At 40.5% G+C, this 15,673-nt stretch overlaps 1 protein-coding gene across 1 annotated transcript in view; it reads right to left on the bottom strand.

Moving 5' to 3' along the window:
- Positions 1–5,649, bottom strand: part of fndc5a (fibronectin type III domain containing 5a) — a 95,948-nt gene extending 90,299 nt beyond the window's left edge. The window contains exon 1 of the mRNA XM_041213209.1: positions 5,231–5,649. Coding sequence (XP_041069143.1) covers positions 5,231–5,309 — 79 coding nt within the window. The 5' untranslated portion in view covers positions 5,310–5,649. The remainder of the gene's footprint in view (positions 1–5,230) is intronic.
- Positions 5,650–15,673: the final 10,024 nt, after the last annotated feature.

Below are 15,673 nucleotides of genomic sequence, written 5' to 3'. Positions count from 1 at the left end.
TAAGCCATTTTCAATTAAATGGCTATCGGATGCATGCGATGTTGTTTGAATGGTATAATGCAGCGTAGTAAAGATTATAACACTGACAGAAACCTTTTGAGTAATATTCCACTGCTATTACATATGGATTCACTCTAGGGTAAAAACAATTCAGCATTAAGGAACAATTGTGCTTCTGTACTTCATGCAAGGCTCCCACATCTGCAGTAAAGCACACCAGTGCCATGGTAAATTAGTGTAACATCTTAACCCTTTGAAAACTGTACTAGAATTATTTACACTTAAACAGAAATAAAACGAGATGACATGAAGGAGAAATATACCTCCAACCTATTCAATTTAATATTAATTTCATTAATAGCTTTGATACTATTTGGGGAATTTTAATAAATCCTAGATCAAAGTTGTTTATTTTCTTTCACACGGAAATGCGGCTTATGCATAGATATGTTGTCTTCTGCTGTAAACTTGATGTCCTTGACCACTAGTGTACTGAGGTCTTATGGCATCAGAGGTATCATCTCAGATTAATAATTAATCATTTACAAGTAAATATGCTGTCAGAGAAGTATGCATTATCAAAGCTCTTTCATAGAAATGATAAATACCCACGATAGATCTTAGAATGTTTTCATTTCCCTAACAGAAGTTAATATGTGAATTTTACAAATGAATATAACTATAGTATTCTTTGCCTACTGCCTATAATTTATATTGTGTACTGGTGAAAATGGATAGCCTAAAACAAATGGGACATGGTGGCCTGCGTCCATGGGTTTTAAAGGAAGTAGCTGCAGAGATAGTGAAGGCATTGGTCAAAATATTCCAGAACTCACTGGATTCCAGGAGGGTCCAAACAGATTGGAAAACCACGAAGGGAAAACCACTAATGTGATGCCCCTGTTCAAGAAGGGAGGGAGACAAAGAGCAGAAAACTATAGGCCAGTCAGCCTAACATCTGTCACTGGGAAAATGCTAGAGTCCATTATTAAGGAAGAAATAGCAGGACATTTAAGAAAGCTTAATGCAATTAAAGAGAGTCAATATGGTTTTGTGAAGGGGAAATAATGCTGGCGAGTTTGCTAGAGATCCTTGAGAATATGACAAGCAGAGTTGACAAAGGGGAACCGGTGGATGTAATTTATTTGGATTTCCAGAAAGCATTCAATAAGGTGTCACATAAAAGGTTATTGCACAAAAAAGGAGCTTAAGGTAGTTGGGGTAATGTATTAGCATGGATTGACGGAGTCAGGATTAATGGGTCTTTTTCGGGTTGGAAAGATGTGACTAGTGGAGTGCCACAAGGATCAGTCCTAGGGTCTCAATTATTTACTATCCATATTAATGACATGGAGGAGGGGGCAGAGTGTAATGTATCCAAATTTGCTAATGATACAAAAATAGATGTGAGGTCATGTTGTGATGAGGACATAAGGGGGAGAATTTTCCCCCCGTTGCGGGGGGAGTTGTGCGGGGGCGGGTGTGGACCCGATCGGCACCCTTGATTGGGTTTGTGCCACCAAGTTATGTGGGCGGACCAGTTAAGGCCTGCCCAGCATGACGCTTGCCTGGAAGCAATGAGCACTCCCTGTGTGGGTGGGGGGGGAGGTTCCCTGAGTTGGGGCCTGTGCTCTTTCGCGCATGCGCACAAAAGAGCACAGAAATCTCTCTGAGGCAGAGCTGCCCCAGGGAGATTAGTTTAAGTTCCAAAAATGTTATTAAAGAAAAGAAAAAAATTTAAGACATGTCCCCTCATGTGATAGTTTCACATGAGCTAGGACATGTCAATGAACATGAATTTAAAAATTTATTTAAATTATAAACCCTTCATGAAACCTCATCCCGCCCGTGGATGGGGTTCCATGAAAAACGTGAAGGCCGCCTGGGCTCTTCACCTGCCCGCCAATCTTAAGGTTGGACGGACAGCTCAGTTTATTAGTTTAATTGATATTTAAATGGCCTTAATAGGCCTTTCACAGTTCGGAGACCGAGCAGCCAACTCGGCTGCGTGCCTGCCGAGCTGAAAATCTAAATGACGTGTGGTGATGTCGGGGTGCCTGCCCGACGTCACCACACGTCATTCTATGCCTTGGCAAGCAAGCCCCGCCCCCATTCACCGAACCGAAGAGTCAGGCCAAGGAATCTGCAAGTGGATATAGATAGGTCGAGTGAATGGGCAAAAACTTGGCAGATGGAGTTTAATGTAGGAAAGTGTGCACTTTGGAAGGAAGATTCAAAAGGCAGACTATTATTTAAATGCAGAGAGACTCCAAAAAAGGGCAGCACAGTGGGATCTGGGTGTTCTTCTGCATGAAACACAAAAAGTTGGCATGCAGATGCAACACATAATTAAGAAGGCAAATGGAATTTTGGCCTGTTTTGTTAAAGGGTTGGAGTTTAAAAATAGGAAAGTCTTGTTACAACTGTAGAGAGTGTTGGTGAGGCCGCACCTGGAGTACTGTGTACAGTTTTGGTCTCCATATTTAAGAAAGAATATACTGCCATTGGAGGCAGTTCAAAGGAGATTCATTAGACTGGTTCCTGGGATGAAGGGGTTGACTTACCAAGAACAGCTAAACAGGTTAAGCCTTTATTCATTAGAGTTTAGAAGAATGAGGGGTGATCTTATTGAAACTAACAAAATTCTAAGGCGGCTTGACAGGGTAGATGTTGAGAAGATGTTTCCACTTGTCAGAGAGTCTCGAACTAGGGGATGTAATTACAAATTAAGGACACTTTTATTTAAAACTGAGATGCGAAGGAATTTCTTCTCTCAGAGGGTAGTGAATGTCTGAAATTCTCAACCCCAGAGAGTTGTGGAGGTTAGATCATTTTAAAGAGGAGGTAGATAGATTTTTGAAATATCAGGGGGATTTGAGGACTATGAGGAGCTGGCATGAAAGGAGTTGAGGCCTGGGGCAGATCAGCCATAATGTTATTGAATGGCAGGGCAAGCTTGAGGGGCCAAATGGCCTACTCCTGCTTCTATTTCTTGTCTTCTTATGTAAAATAAATGTGGTGAGTTAAGAAGTTCATAGTTATCCATATAAAGATATATTGTATTCATTGTGATTTAATTGATGTAGAAATAAATTTTTTACTACCAAGTTTGGGGATTTGCAATTGTCATAAGAAAGTTTATTTAGTCAATCTGTTTCACTAATTCTATTTTAAAATGTCATTTGAGAAAATTGATTTGCAGATGTTATGTTATTAAAGTATGTATTCTGAAAACTAAAATGGTGTTCATGATTCTGTAAATATGCTAGTGCTGCAATGCAGACTCTTAATAATGAAAGCCTCCGAATTTTATGGATAAGTGAAATATATTAAATGATTTTAGTAGTGCTCATTACCTCTAATAATTTATTGATATGGGGATACTTTTAAATTTAATGTATATCCTCCTGTAACAAGTCGGTATTCATACCTGGCCATTATTGGAGCTTGTCATAGAAGTACCTGAGTCAGCCCTGTACCAGCAGCATTTACTGGTTATGTGCAAGCCTCTTAACTCTGATGGAGAAAATTTAACTTTTTAATTATTTTCTAAATAGCAGTAAAATGTTGCAACCAAGGATAAATATGTATCTTATATATGCACACATACCCAATAAAAGCATGCATTAAATCATACCTTTTTAAATTTAATAAGCTACAATCACATGTATTTTCATATTTGATTGGCTTTGATTTGCATTTTGTATGAAAAATTAATTTTTAATTTATGAACCTTCATTCACCACAGTAAATACTCATTCTATTTTGGGATATGAAACTTGGTTTCCAAATAAAAATGGTGTGATAACTATTTGATCAATTAAATATTCTTCTCAAAGATGTGTGCTAATGGGCGCATGAATAGCGAGAAACATTAATAGTTAAGGGATAAATGCTGTTGCACCTCATCTAACTTAAAATACAAATTTTATCAAAAATAAATATTCAAAATGTGTAGATATCAAGTTTTATATTTCACGATAAAGATTATAAACTGAATGACTGCATTGTTATAATATTTGTAAGCTAAAACAATGAGTACTTGAAAATAATCCCTCTTCCATTGCATCCCTTACTTGCATTTCCACCGATGTTACTTACCTTATTAAATTGCTAACCTTGCTCTTTGCTATTTAACATCCAGTAATGCACCGGAAATAAGCAGGTGTTGCTCCATTGATTTATCCTTTATTATAATGCAACAACCTCCACGACCAGTCATCAGCACCAAGCTGTACTTCAGATTGCTCTAAAACTATGCAACATGCTGCAATTGGCAATAGTGTGGCTAATCTCGTTACACTGCTCCCCTCATTATGTTGTCAGAATGCACCAGTGCTGCACTCCACATTTTTACGTTAAATACAAGAAGTAATTCATCTACAGCATATAATTCGAATGGTCTGTAAAAGAAAATAAATTAATTTTACAGGTACGACTTATTTTTGAAAGCCCGCTGGCTGGTATGTATTTCTTCCTAAACGCATCACAGTGGATTGTGCATAGCTGACATTAGTGCACATGTGCTTAAGTTATAAGCGTCAAGTCGATAAACCCGTTCGGTTCTGGATATCATTTACAGCTTTCAAAATTGGCATTTTAACAAACGTTATGTCGGTTTAAACCGTGCTGCGCTATTATAAGTGATACAGAAGCACGAGGAAACATGGTTTATTTCAGCTGCTCGTCTCAAAATTAAATCAAGTATTTTGGTTTGGTGCAACATCGGAAGCTGTAATCCTTGTAGGGTTAAAAGACGTCCAGATCAGGTAGTTCTACAGCTTTCCTTTACTAAGAAGGATAAACATGTTTACATCCACATATACAATTGGAGAGGCATGGGTGATATTTTCACAAAGATTCGGACGTTCATTTTTTTTATATATATGTCGGTTTGGCCAAATGACAGACCTACAATATGAAACAAAACGGCTTACTGGACAGAGCAACTCTTCTAAGGCGAATGTGCCCTTATTACAAGTACTTTGATTAAGGTTGGGTTTAGGAAATAAAATTGATAGCTCTCGTTTTACGACAGGATACCACTTGGTATAATCGGTTGTTCACCATATACCTGATCCAAGCTGAATATTGCAATACTGTTAGTCCTATTGTATTCATTGACAGAATCCCTCAAGCGAGATAGCCACGGTAGCGGAGCAAACCAGAACATTTCTTGACAAACTCACTGCGGGGGTGCAGGAGCAGCACCAGACCATGTTTGACTTACCTGCTGTGATCAGGCAGATGTTAAAATAGCTGAAAAACAGTAGCACAGTTGATCTTAGGTACACCAGAAAACGGCCCATTCCGTCAAATCCTGCCACGCATACTTGGAGCAAAAGAAAGCCCCCTCGACATTAGAAGTGAAAATCTTCACGTCCCATTGCGCTATAAACTGCAATGTAACTTCTCAGCAGCGGACCCCATAGTATCCACCTTCACACCGCTCCCAAGAGCCAGGCTGCATTTCAGCACCTTGGACAAATCGACAAATGAATCCCAGTGACAATTCCAGATGACGGATTGCAAACAAAGTTTTCCCTTCAATACGCGTGTCCTTGCCGGGAAGAGAGCCCTCGGGACAAATGCAGCAATATATCACCCAAAGCCAGTGCAGGCACTCCCTGTTAGCGATCAGACTCCTGTCCCCGGCGCAAATGATCCTCCGCTGTGTTGTTACGTTTTGAGTCTTATTTACGGAGAGCGTAGAGTGCCAGCTACCGAGGAAAGCAGGAAATAACAGTCTAATAGATAGACTTAAATAGCGTTCCAGCTGCCTCCCGGATGCACTAATGCTTCCAACTTTGCAATGTCTTCATAGACCACAATGGCGAGAATTTGGCCAAAGTATAACACCTGGCAAGGCGATTGTTAAAAAAAAATCAAGATTCAATAGTAACGAAAAGCAGGATACTGTGGATGCTGGAAATCGGAAATAAAAACATAAAATGTTGGAAATTTTCAGCAGGTTGTGGCAGCATCTGGGGAGAGAAACAGATTTAATGTTTAAGGTTAGCATTTTCTGTTTGCATTCGAATAGTACCCTGCTTGCTCTCCGGTGCACCTTTGTCATAGAGGTCTACAGAACAGAAAAAGGTCCTTCGGCCCATCGAGTTTGCGCTGGTCAAACAAGTACCTAACTATTCTAATTTCATTTTCCAGTACTAGGCCCATAGCCTTGTATGCCATGGCATTGCAATGCACACCCAAATACTTCTTAAATGTTATCAGGGTTTCTGCCTCTACCACCCTTTTAGGCAGTGAGTTCCAGAATCCTCTCATCCCCTCTAAACCTCCTGCCCCTTACCTTAAATCTATGCCCCCTGGTTATTGATACCTCCACCAAGGGGGAAAGTCCCTTCCTGTCTATACTATGTCCCTCATAATTTTATATCTCTCAATCATGTTCCCCCCTCAATCTCCTCTGCTCCTGGGAAAATAACCCCAGTCTATCCAATCTCTCCTCATAACTAAAGTTCTGCAGCCCAGGCAAATCCTAGTAAATCTACTCTGCACTCTCTCTAATGCAATTTGTGTCATTGCTGGTTTCAGTAGCCACAGCTACACAGGGGCAATCAGCAGATTTTCCCCCTCAATCTTATTTTGTGCTGTTCAGCTCTAATTACTGGAAATAACCTTGAAAATGTGTTGCAAAAATCAAGTGCTTGAGTTTGTGAGGAGAAATTCAATTAGAGACACCGCCTAAATTTTGCCATTGCAGTGAGGTTTTGAGGTGTCTGCTAAACTAAAAGAGGCCATATTCTGATCATGGTAAGCTGACCCTTTGACCCATGAGAAGTCTTCTACCCAGTCCAAAATGTTCAGGAACAGAAATGTATCACCAACTCAGGTCCTTGCAAACCAGTCAAGAATAGGGGAAAACCACCATTCTTTCAGCTCTGGTGCATGGTGAAAGCAGCAAGCACTGGGGCCTGAAATCCCAACTGCACGATTGTAAAACTACTAATAATCTAATAAGGTGTTGTTTAACAATTCACTAAAAATCAGATTTATTTTCACTTTTGTTACTTGTACAGAAATGCATAACACTGTAGGTCAGAATGGCAGCATCAAACCTAGCAGAAAATACTCGGGGGCTATTAGGGACACAAGGGTCAGTTAGTAGCAATGGCCTCAATATGGGGTCATTAGCCTTATTACCAATTAGCACATTAATACAAATAAATCACAAGCAAAATACTGCAGATGCTGGAAATCTGAAATAAAATTAGAATATGGTGTAAAAGCTCAGCAGGTTTGGTAGCATCTGTGCAGAGAGAAACAGAATTAACGCTTTGATGACTCTTAGATGACTCTAATGTGACTGAAGAGTCATATTGGACTTGAAATGTTAACTTTCTTTCTCTCTCCACAGATGCTGCCAGACATGCTGAGTTTTTGCAGCATTTTCTGATTTTATTATAGCACATTAGGACTGGCAGTTCCATTTTAAAAAGCACTTACCACTGGGCGTCCAAGGTCCCCAACTGATTCAAATGAGAGGCTTCTTTTAACATGGAAATTTGGGCCCTATGACATAAATAATAGGAACTGGTAAGAGTTTCGTGGGAGTCCTCTTTGACCCACACATAATTTTCTGGGATGTGTCCACTCTTAGATGCCCACCCTCCATGATCTTGAACCCAATGCCCTCTCTGCTCTCTGCACCCCACTCAACCACTGACACCTGCCCTACAATTTAATTTCTGCTGGTCATTATTACAGAGAGACCTGCCCTTGGGGAGATCACTTTACAGAGAGGTCTGTTCTTAGGGAGATCACTATTACAGAGAGACCTGTCCTTAGGGAGATAACTATTCCAGAGAGACCTGTCCTTATGGAGATCACTATTACAGAGAGACCTGTCCTTAGGGAGATTACTATTACAGAGAGACCAGTCCTTATGGAGATCACAATTACAGAGAGACCTGCCCTTTGGGAGATCACTATGACAGAGAGAAGTGGCAATGCAAGGATAGAAAATGAAAGGCACATCGAAGAGGAGGGTCTTGAGGTTGCTTCTGAAAATTAATTTGAGCAGGGGGGACACATTGACAGCAGTATAATGACAGAACAAATAGCTGAGGTGATGAATGGGTGTGGGATGTAAACCAAAAAGAAGATCATAAGGTAGGGAGAGGTGGAGCTATACAAAGATTTGAAAACTATAATGAGAATTTTAAAATCAACACACAGGGTAGCCAGTGTTGCATTGACAAAACAGGGCTGATAGGAGAATGCGTTTAGTTGACATATGATTTCTTATTACATTTTTTCATGTTTGTGATTATTTTAAAAATTTTGAAATATCTTATAATAATTAACTTGTTCACGGAAGCTGATCACAGATTGATGAGGATTTGTGATGTGGATGCTGTGAGAGTTGAGATTTAGACAGTGGTTAGCAGGAATGGACGAATTACTAGAAATTAGAGGAGGGCAGCTGTCAGTCTGATGAAACCAACAACTTGAAGAAAATGCACTAGCAAGACAATTGCAGAGCAGAGATATGGAAACTTATGAAATAAGATAACATGGGGAGGTGGGGTTGATATGACAGGGAGGAGTAGGCTTGAATATTAGTGGTATTGATTTGTTATCTTTACATTATAGTAGTTAGAAATGTATCAGTAGTTTTGTGCTGAACATGTAGTATAGCAATTATTGCATGAAAGAATGCTATCACAATGGTCTCATTGAACTGCGAATGGGATCATGATATGAAAAGAGGCAGATGTGAAGCTTTACTACAGACATCATATAAATTGCACTAATTTGCTCAATACAAGATAAAACATATATATAAAAGCAAATTATTGAACTTTATGTGGCCCTCCAAAGTGAACCTTTATATCATAACTCCACCAACAGTCAGACTGGGATGCTGATGCAGAGTGTTGGAATCAAATTGACAAGCTATTTGACAGGCAAGTAAAATAAAACTGTTGATTAATTAATCCATAGCATGTGGTTCATAGACCTAATGGTGAAATAGGAGCTGGAATTTTATTGGCATGCTGTGGGCTCTGATATAGTGACCAAATACATGTCCTGAGCCTGCACTGTCGGGCAGCTGGGCTTTAGAGGCTATTTTACCAGTGTCCCCAATTAAGAGGCTACCATTGGAACTTGTTGTCTCCTTCTCTGAGCTGCTATTCCAACCAGAGAGCGGGCAGCTCACCAGCGCCACTGGTAGAGGCGGCCACTGCTGAGGCAGCAAAAGGAAAGAGAGGGCACCTCCATCTTGAGGTGCCTTTGCAGGTAAGTAGGAACGTTTACTTTTGTGCAAAAGGCATGGCAGGCAGGTCCTGGTGATGGGAGGGGTAAATTTTCCAGCAGTGGCATCAGGCAATGGGGGTGGCCAGTGGCACCCCCCCTCCCTCCCAGGCCCTGGAGGCACAAAAAAGGAAGGACCCGCCCTTCATCCAAGAAACTGCTGAATGCCTGGCCCAATGTTGGGGAGCTGTCAGCATTGGTAAAACAGCGGGCTTGTAAAATGGGCATTAATAGGCCTCTTAATTGAATTAATTGACTGCCCACCTCCAGTTAAATAAAAGCAAAATATTGCAGATGCCGGAGATCTGAAATAAAAACAGAAAGGTGTGGAAAAATTCAGCAGGTCTGGCAGCATCTGTGGAGAGAGAAACAGTGTTAATGTTTTGATTCCAATATGGCTCTTCTTCAGTTGACAGACAGCTGAATTGCTGCTGTTCCCAACCTTTGGGAATATCCTATGTGGCAGGAAAATGTTGGGCTTCCCTCCAATGCTTTTCCCCACCATTTTAACCAGCCCTCCCACCTCCAGTCCTGGCATCTGAGGGTTGGCAAAATCCCAGCCAGGGAAACATGATTAAAATGAGAAATTTGCTGAGCATAGTAAAACTCTTAATGAGGTTGGTATTATTAAGCAAACTATGTGCCAGAATAGGGAAAGGATGACTGAGTGAAATGATACAAGAGATCACATACAGATCCTTTTCTGTGAGGCTACAGGTTTTGTACAGAAACAAGAATACCTTGGTTATATTGCATAGTAATGCAGATCACAGAGAGTTAAAGGTAGCTAGTTTATAATACTGTATAGTTGTATTAGTATTTTCAGTGAGGATATAGTGCATAATTGAGTATATTCCATACTGGAATAGAAAACAGACCAATCATTAAGTCAAAAGCAATAGAAAAAAGAATAGGTCCCACCCTATTACATTTCTCAAAATTGTCTCAGTGCCTCATGCGCAGTGGGGGCAACTGTCAACTTCTGCAGGGATGTAAAACTGGTGGCACTGGATCAGCTACATTATACACCTTGTATGATTCTCCTTTCCACTATGGGCAGCTGATAACAGGTGGATGACCAATGCCGGTTTTATGCCCCTTGCAGATTTTCAAATTTACCCTGAATGCATTACTTTGAAAAACATTGGTTGTTGTTACATAAGCAAACACAGTGCTCAGATTTGTCATTGTGATGCTAAGATTCTAGAAACCCACAATAAGATGAACGGTCAATCAATCTCTTTTTGGAGGTGTTGCTTGGGGGAAGCATGTTGACCAAGAAACTTGGCATTATTCGAATAGTGCCTTTCGTTCTTAAAAATTTTGGACAGTTGGAACTTCTGTTCACTATCTTATCTGAAGGAATTCACCTTTAACAATGCAGCTGCCCCATGACCTAGATTATGTATCAGCTCCTAATGTTCAGTTTGAACCACAGCCTTCTAATTCAGATACAACAGTGCTGTTACCAGCTGATTCAGCCAAATGCAATAACTATCTCTTGTGCTAGGGTGAAGCCTGTTTGATTTCCTGGTGCAGCCTTCAGGCTAAACCATTTATGCTTTTATTTTAGAGAAATCTCTTTACTTGTCTTCTTTTTGCAGTAAGGAATTTTGCACATGTTCTTTGAATAAGTTGATCCTGATCTGGATGACTAGTAGCAACCTATATCAATAACTGGGACAATAAATATAAAATACATCCTACAATACAATTATTTGAGTCCCAAATAAGATATTATGACAAGAATACACTGTATTAAAAAAGTGAACAAGATATATTCTGAACTAACAATTGGTAAAGGACAGGATTGGACATGTTTGCTGTTTAGTTAATTAGGGAGCTAGCTTAATTTGGTTTCTAGCAGAGCTGAATCATCTAAGTCTCAGCTAGTATAACTACAGGGCTCTCAACGCATGTGCATGGAGTACCACTTTACAGAGTGAGCAGCTTTAAGGTGAATGAGGGAATTTTATTCTAGTTTTGCTTGCATTTGGCATTTAACTAAAATTACTGTTTAAGTTAAATTTAAATTTCTAAATCCAGTCTTAAGCAGTGCTAAACAAGCTCTTTACTTGAGAGCGCTGTATTTAGTTAATTCAGTAGCTAGCTTAATCTGGTTTCTAGCAGAGCTGAATAACCTAAATCTCAATTAGTATAACTAGACAGCTCTCAGTGCAACTTGCACTGAGTGTGACGTTACAGAGTGAGCAGCTGGGAGTTTGGTGAGTGTGGGAGTTAGGTGAAGGAGGCGCTCTTTTCTTTTTCTACCTTTTTCTGCCTCCAGTATTTGGTTTTTACTTCGGTACAGGGGAAGAAGCTGTTTGGTGAGTAACTGGTAAGTTATTCCACTTATAATAACTAGTTTGTAAAAGTTAAGATGTTGCAGGGCAGCTTGGCCAAGTGGAATGTGCATCCTGTGGCTTTTGTGAAGTCATGGATGTGTCCTACACAAACACACCTGCTGGAAGTATCACTGTTTGCAGAAGCTTGAGCTCCAGGTTTTGGAACTAGAGTGGTGGCTGGAGCCACTGTGGTGCATTCGCAAGGTAGAGAACCATGCGGATAGCATGTTTAGGGAGGTGGTCACATCACAGGCTAGGAGCATGCAGGCAAAGAGGAAATTTGTGGCCACAAGGCAGTCTAAGAGAATCAGGCAGGTAGTGCAGGAGTCCCCTGAGTTGATTTCACTTGCTAATTGGTTTTCTATTTTGGATCCTGTGAGGCCAATGGTTCCTCAGAAGAATGCAACAAGAGCCAAGTCTGTAGTACCACAGGTGGCTCAGCTGCACGGGAGGAGAGAAAAAAGAGTGGAGGAAAGAAAAACTGGTAACAGGAAGTAGGAAAGTATTAAGCAACATTAGAAGGCAAGCAGCAAATAGGATCAGAATGCAGAATAATTTTAAAAAGACAAGGTTAAGGGTGCTCTATCTGAATGCACACAGCATTTGCAATAAGGTAGATGATTTGAAGGCACAAATAGATGTAAATGTGTGTGATTTAATTGCCATTATGGCGACATGGTGATAGGGTGACCGAGACTGGGAACTGAATTTTCAAGGATATTCGTCATAGACGAAGGATAGGCAAAAAGGAAAAGGAGATGGGGTAGCACAGTTAATAAGGGAGGAGAACAGTACATTTGTGAGAGAGGATCTTAGATTGAAGGATCAAGATGTAGAATCAGTTTCAGTGGAGCTAAGAAACAGTAAGGGGCAGCAAACATTGGTGGGACTTGTTTATAGGCCACCAAACGGTATTGGTTACATTGGACATAGTATGAATTAGGAAATTAGAGTTGCATGTAACATGGGAAATATAGTAATAATGGGCAACTTCAATTTACATCTAGATTGAGTAAACCTAATTAGCACGAATGCTGTGGAAGATGAATTCCTGGAGTGTGCACAAGATGGGTTTCTGGAGCAATACTTTGAAGAACCAATTTATGGATCGGGCTATTTTAGCTTTAGTATTCTGTAATGAGAAAGGGCTAATTAATAACCTTACCGTAAAGGAGCCTTTAGGAAATAGTGACCATAATATGATGGAATTTCACTATGAAGGTATGAGGGGCAAGTTGGCTATGGTGGATTTGTACAATATACTAAAAAATTTGATAGTAGACAGGCAATGGCTGGTATTTTAAAAAGTATTACATGGTCTATGACAAGTATACATTCCTCTGAGACACGAAACCCAACAGAAAAGGTGAATCAACTGTAGCTAACAAAAGAAGTTAAAGATTGCATTAGATCAGAAGAAGTAGCTTATACAGTTGCCAAAAAAAGTGGTAAGCCTGAGGATTGGGAGCAAATTAGAATTCAGGAAAGGAGGACCATGAAACTGATAAAGGGAAAAGAGAATATGAATGCAAGCTAGCGAGAAACATAAAGAAGGGCTATAAAAATTTCTTTAGGTATGAGAAAAAAGAAAAAGATTAGCAAGGACAAATCTGGGTCCATTACAGGTGGAGATTGGAGAATTTATAATGGAGAATAGGGAAATGGTGGAGAAACTAAACAATTACTTTGTGTCTGTCTTCACAGAGGAAGATACAGAAAAACTCCCAGAAATTGTAGGGAATCATGGGACTAGTGAAAATGAGGAACTGAAAGAAATTAGTGTAGTACAGAGGTAGTAGTCAAAAAATTAATTGGATTAAAAGTTGATAAATCCCCTGGACCTGATGAGCTACATCCCAGAGTGTTGAAGGAGGTGGTTAGAGAGATAATGGATGAATTGGTAGTTATCTTTCAAAATTGTAGAGATTCTAGAAAGGTTCCTGCAGACTGGAAAGTAGCAAATGTAACCTCACTATTTAACAAGGCCGGGGGGGGGGTGGGGGGGGGCGGGGGGGTGGAGACAACGGAGAACTACAGACCTGTTAGGTTGATGTCAGTGGTAGGGAAAATGTTAGAATTTATAATACAGGATGTGATAACTGGACACTTGGAAAATAATGATATAATCAGGCAGAGTCAACATGGATTTATGGAAGTAAAATCGTGTTTGACACCTGTTAAGAATTTTTTGAGGATGTTACCTGTAGCATTGATAAAGGCAAACCAGTGGATGTGGTGCACTTGGATTTTCAGAAGGCTTTTGATGAGATCCCACACAGGAGGTTAGGAAACAAAATTAGACTACATAGCATTGGGGGTAGTATACTGGTATGAATTGAGAATTGGCTGACAGACAGAAAACAGTAGGAATAAATAATTCATTCTCAGGATGGCAGGCTGTGGGGTACCGCAAGGATCAGTGCTGGGGCCACAGCTGTTCAGAATTTATATAAATGATTTGGATGTGGGAACCAAATATAATATTTCCAAATTTGCTGGTGACACAAAACTAGGTTGGACTGTGAGTTGCAAGGAGGATACAAGGAGCTTCAAGGGCACTTGGACAAGCCAAGTGAATGGGCAAGAACATGGCAGATGGAATATAATGTGAATAAGTGTGAGGTTATCCACTTTGGTAGAAAAAATAGAAAGGCAGAAGCTGGGATTTTCCGGTCCTGCCTGTGGTGGGAGTCATTGTAGGTGGCTGGAAAATTTGATGGGCTAGCCACAGGTTGACTTCTGGCAGGAATTTCCGGTATCCCCCACAAAATCCCAGCCAGAGCATTTCTTAAATGGTGAGAGGTTGGGAAGTGTTGGTGTCCAAAGGGAGATGGGTTTCCTTTTTCATGAGTCACTAAAAGCTAGCATACAAATACAGCAAGCAATTAGGAAGGCAAATGATATGTTGTCTTTCATCACAAGGAGATTTGAGTACAGAAGTGAAGATGACTTGCTGCAGTTGTATAGAGCCTTGGTGAGACCGCATTTGGAGTATTGTGTACAGTTTTGGTATCCTTATCTAAGGAAGGATATATTTGCCATAGAGGAAGTGCAATGGAGGTTCACCAGACTAACACCTGGGATGGCAGGAATGTCTTATGAAGAGAGATTGAGGAAACCATGCCTGTATTTTCTAGAGTTTCGAGGAATGAGAGGTGAATTCATTTCAAAATTTGTACAGGCCATAACAGGGCAGGTGTGCAAAGGGTGTTGCCCCTGGATTGTGAGTCTAGAACCGGAGGGCAAAGTCTCAGTACAAGGGAAAGGCCATTTAGGACTGCGATGAGGAGGAATTCCTTCATTCAGAGGATGGTGAATCTTTGGAATTCTGTACTCCAGAGGGTTGTGGAAGCTCAATCGCTGAGCATGTGCAAAACAGGAATTGATAGGTTTCTGGATACTAATGACATCAAGGAAGTTGGGGAGAGTGCAAGAAAGTGGCATTGAGGTTGATAGTCAGCCATGATCTAGTTGAATTGCGGAGCAGGCTTGATGGGATGAATGGCCTACTTCTCCTCCTATGTTCCTAGCATGAATTGTTTATAGGCGGATTCCAAAATGAATCACTCTAAACCTTGTATTATTATATGTCCTGGGCCCAATCATCTTCAGCTGCTTCATCAATGACTTTCCCTCCACCATAAGGTCAAAAGTGGGGATGTTCACTAATGGTTGCACAGTGTTCAACACCATTTGCAACTCCTCAGACACTGAATCAGTTTGTGCCCACATGCAGCAAGACCTGGACAACATTTAGCTTTGGGGTAATATGTGGCAAGTAATATTCGTGCCACACAACTGCCAGGCAATGACCATCTCCATCAAGATAGAATCTTAACCACCTCCCTTTGACATTCAACAGCACTACCATCACTGAATCTCCCACCATCAACAACCTGGCAGTCACCGTTGACCAGAACCTTAACCAGACCGGCCACAAAATTATTGTGGCTACAGAGCAGGTCAGAGGCCGGGAATTTTGTGGTAAGTAACTCAGCTCCTAACTCCCCGAAATCTGTTAACCATCTACAAGGCACAAGTCAGGAGTG

This window comes from Carcharodon carcharias, chromosome 19 (genome assembly GCF_017639515.1).
Source record: "Carcharodon carcharias isolate sCarCar2 chromosome 19, sCarCar2.pri, whole genome shotgun sequence".
Lineage (NCBI taxonomy): Eukaryota > Metazoa > Chordata > Chondrichthyes > Lamniformes > Lamnidae > Carcharodon > Carcharodon carcharias.
The sequence above is the reverse complement of the archived record's forward strand: the minus strand, read 5'-3'. Positions and strand labels throughout refer to the sequence as shown.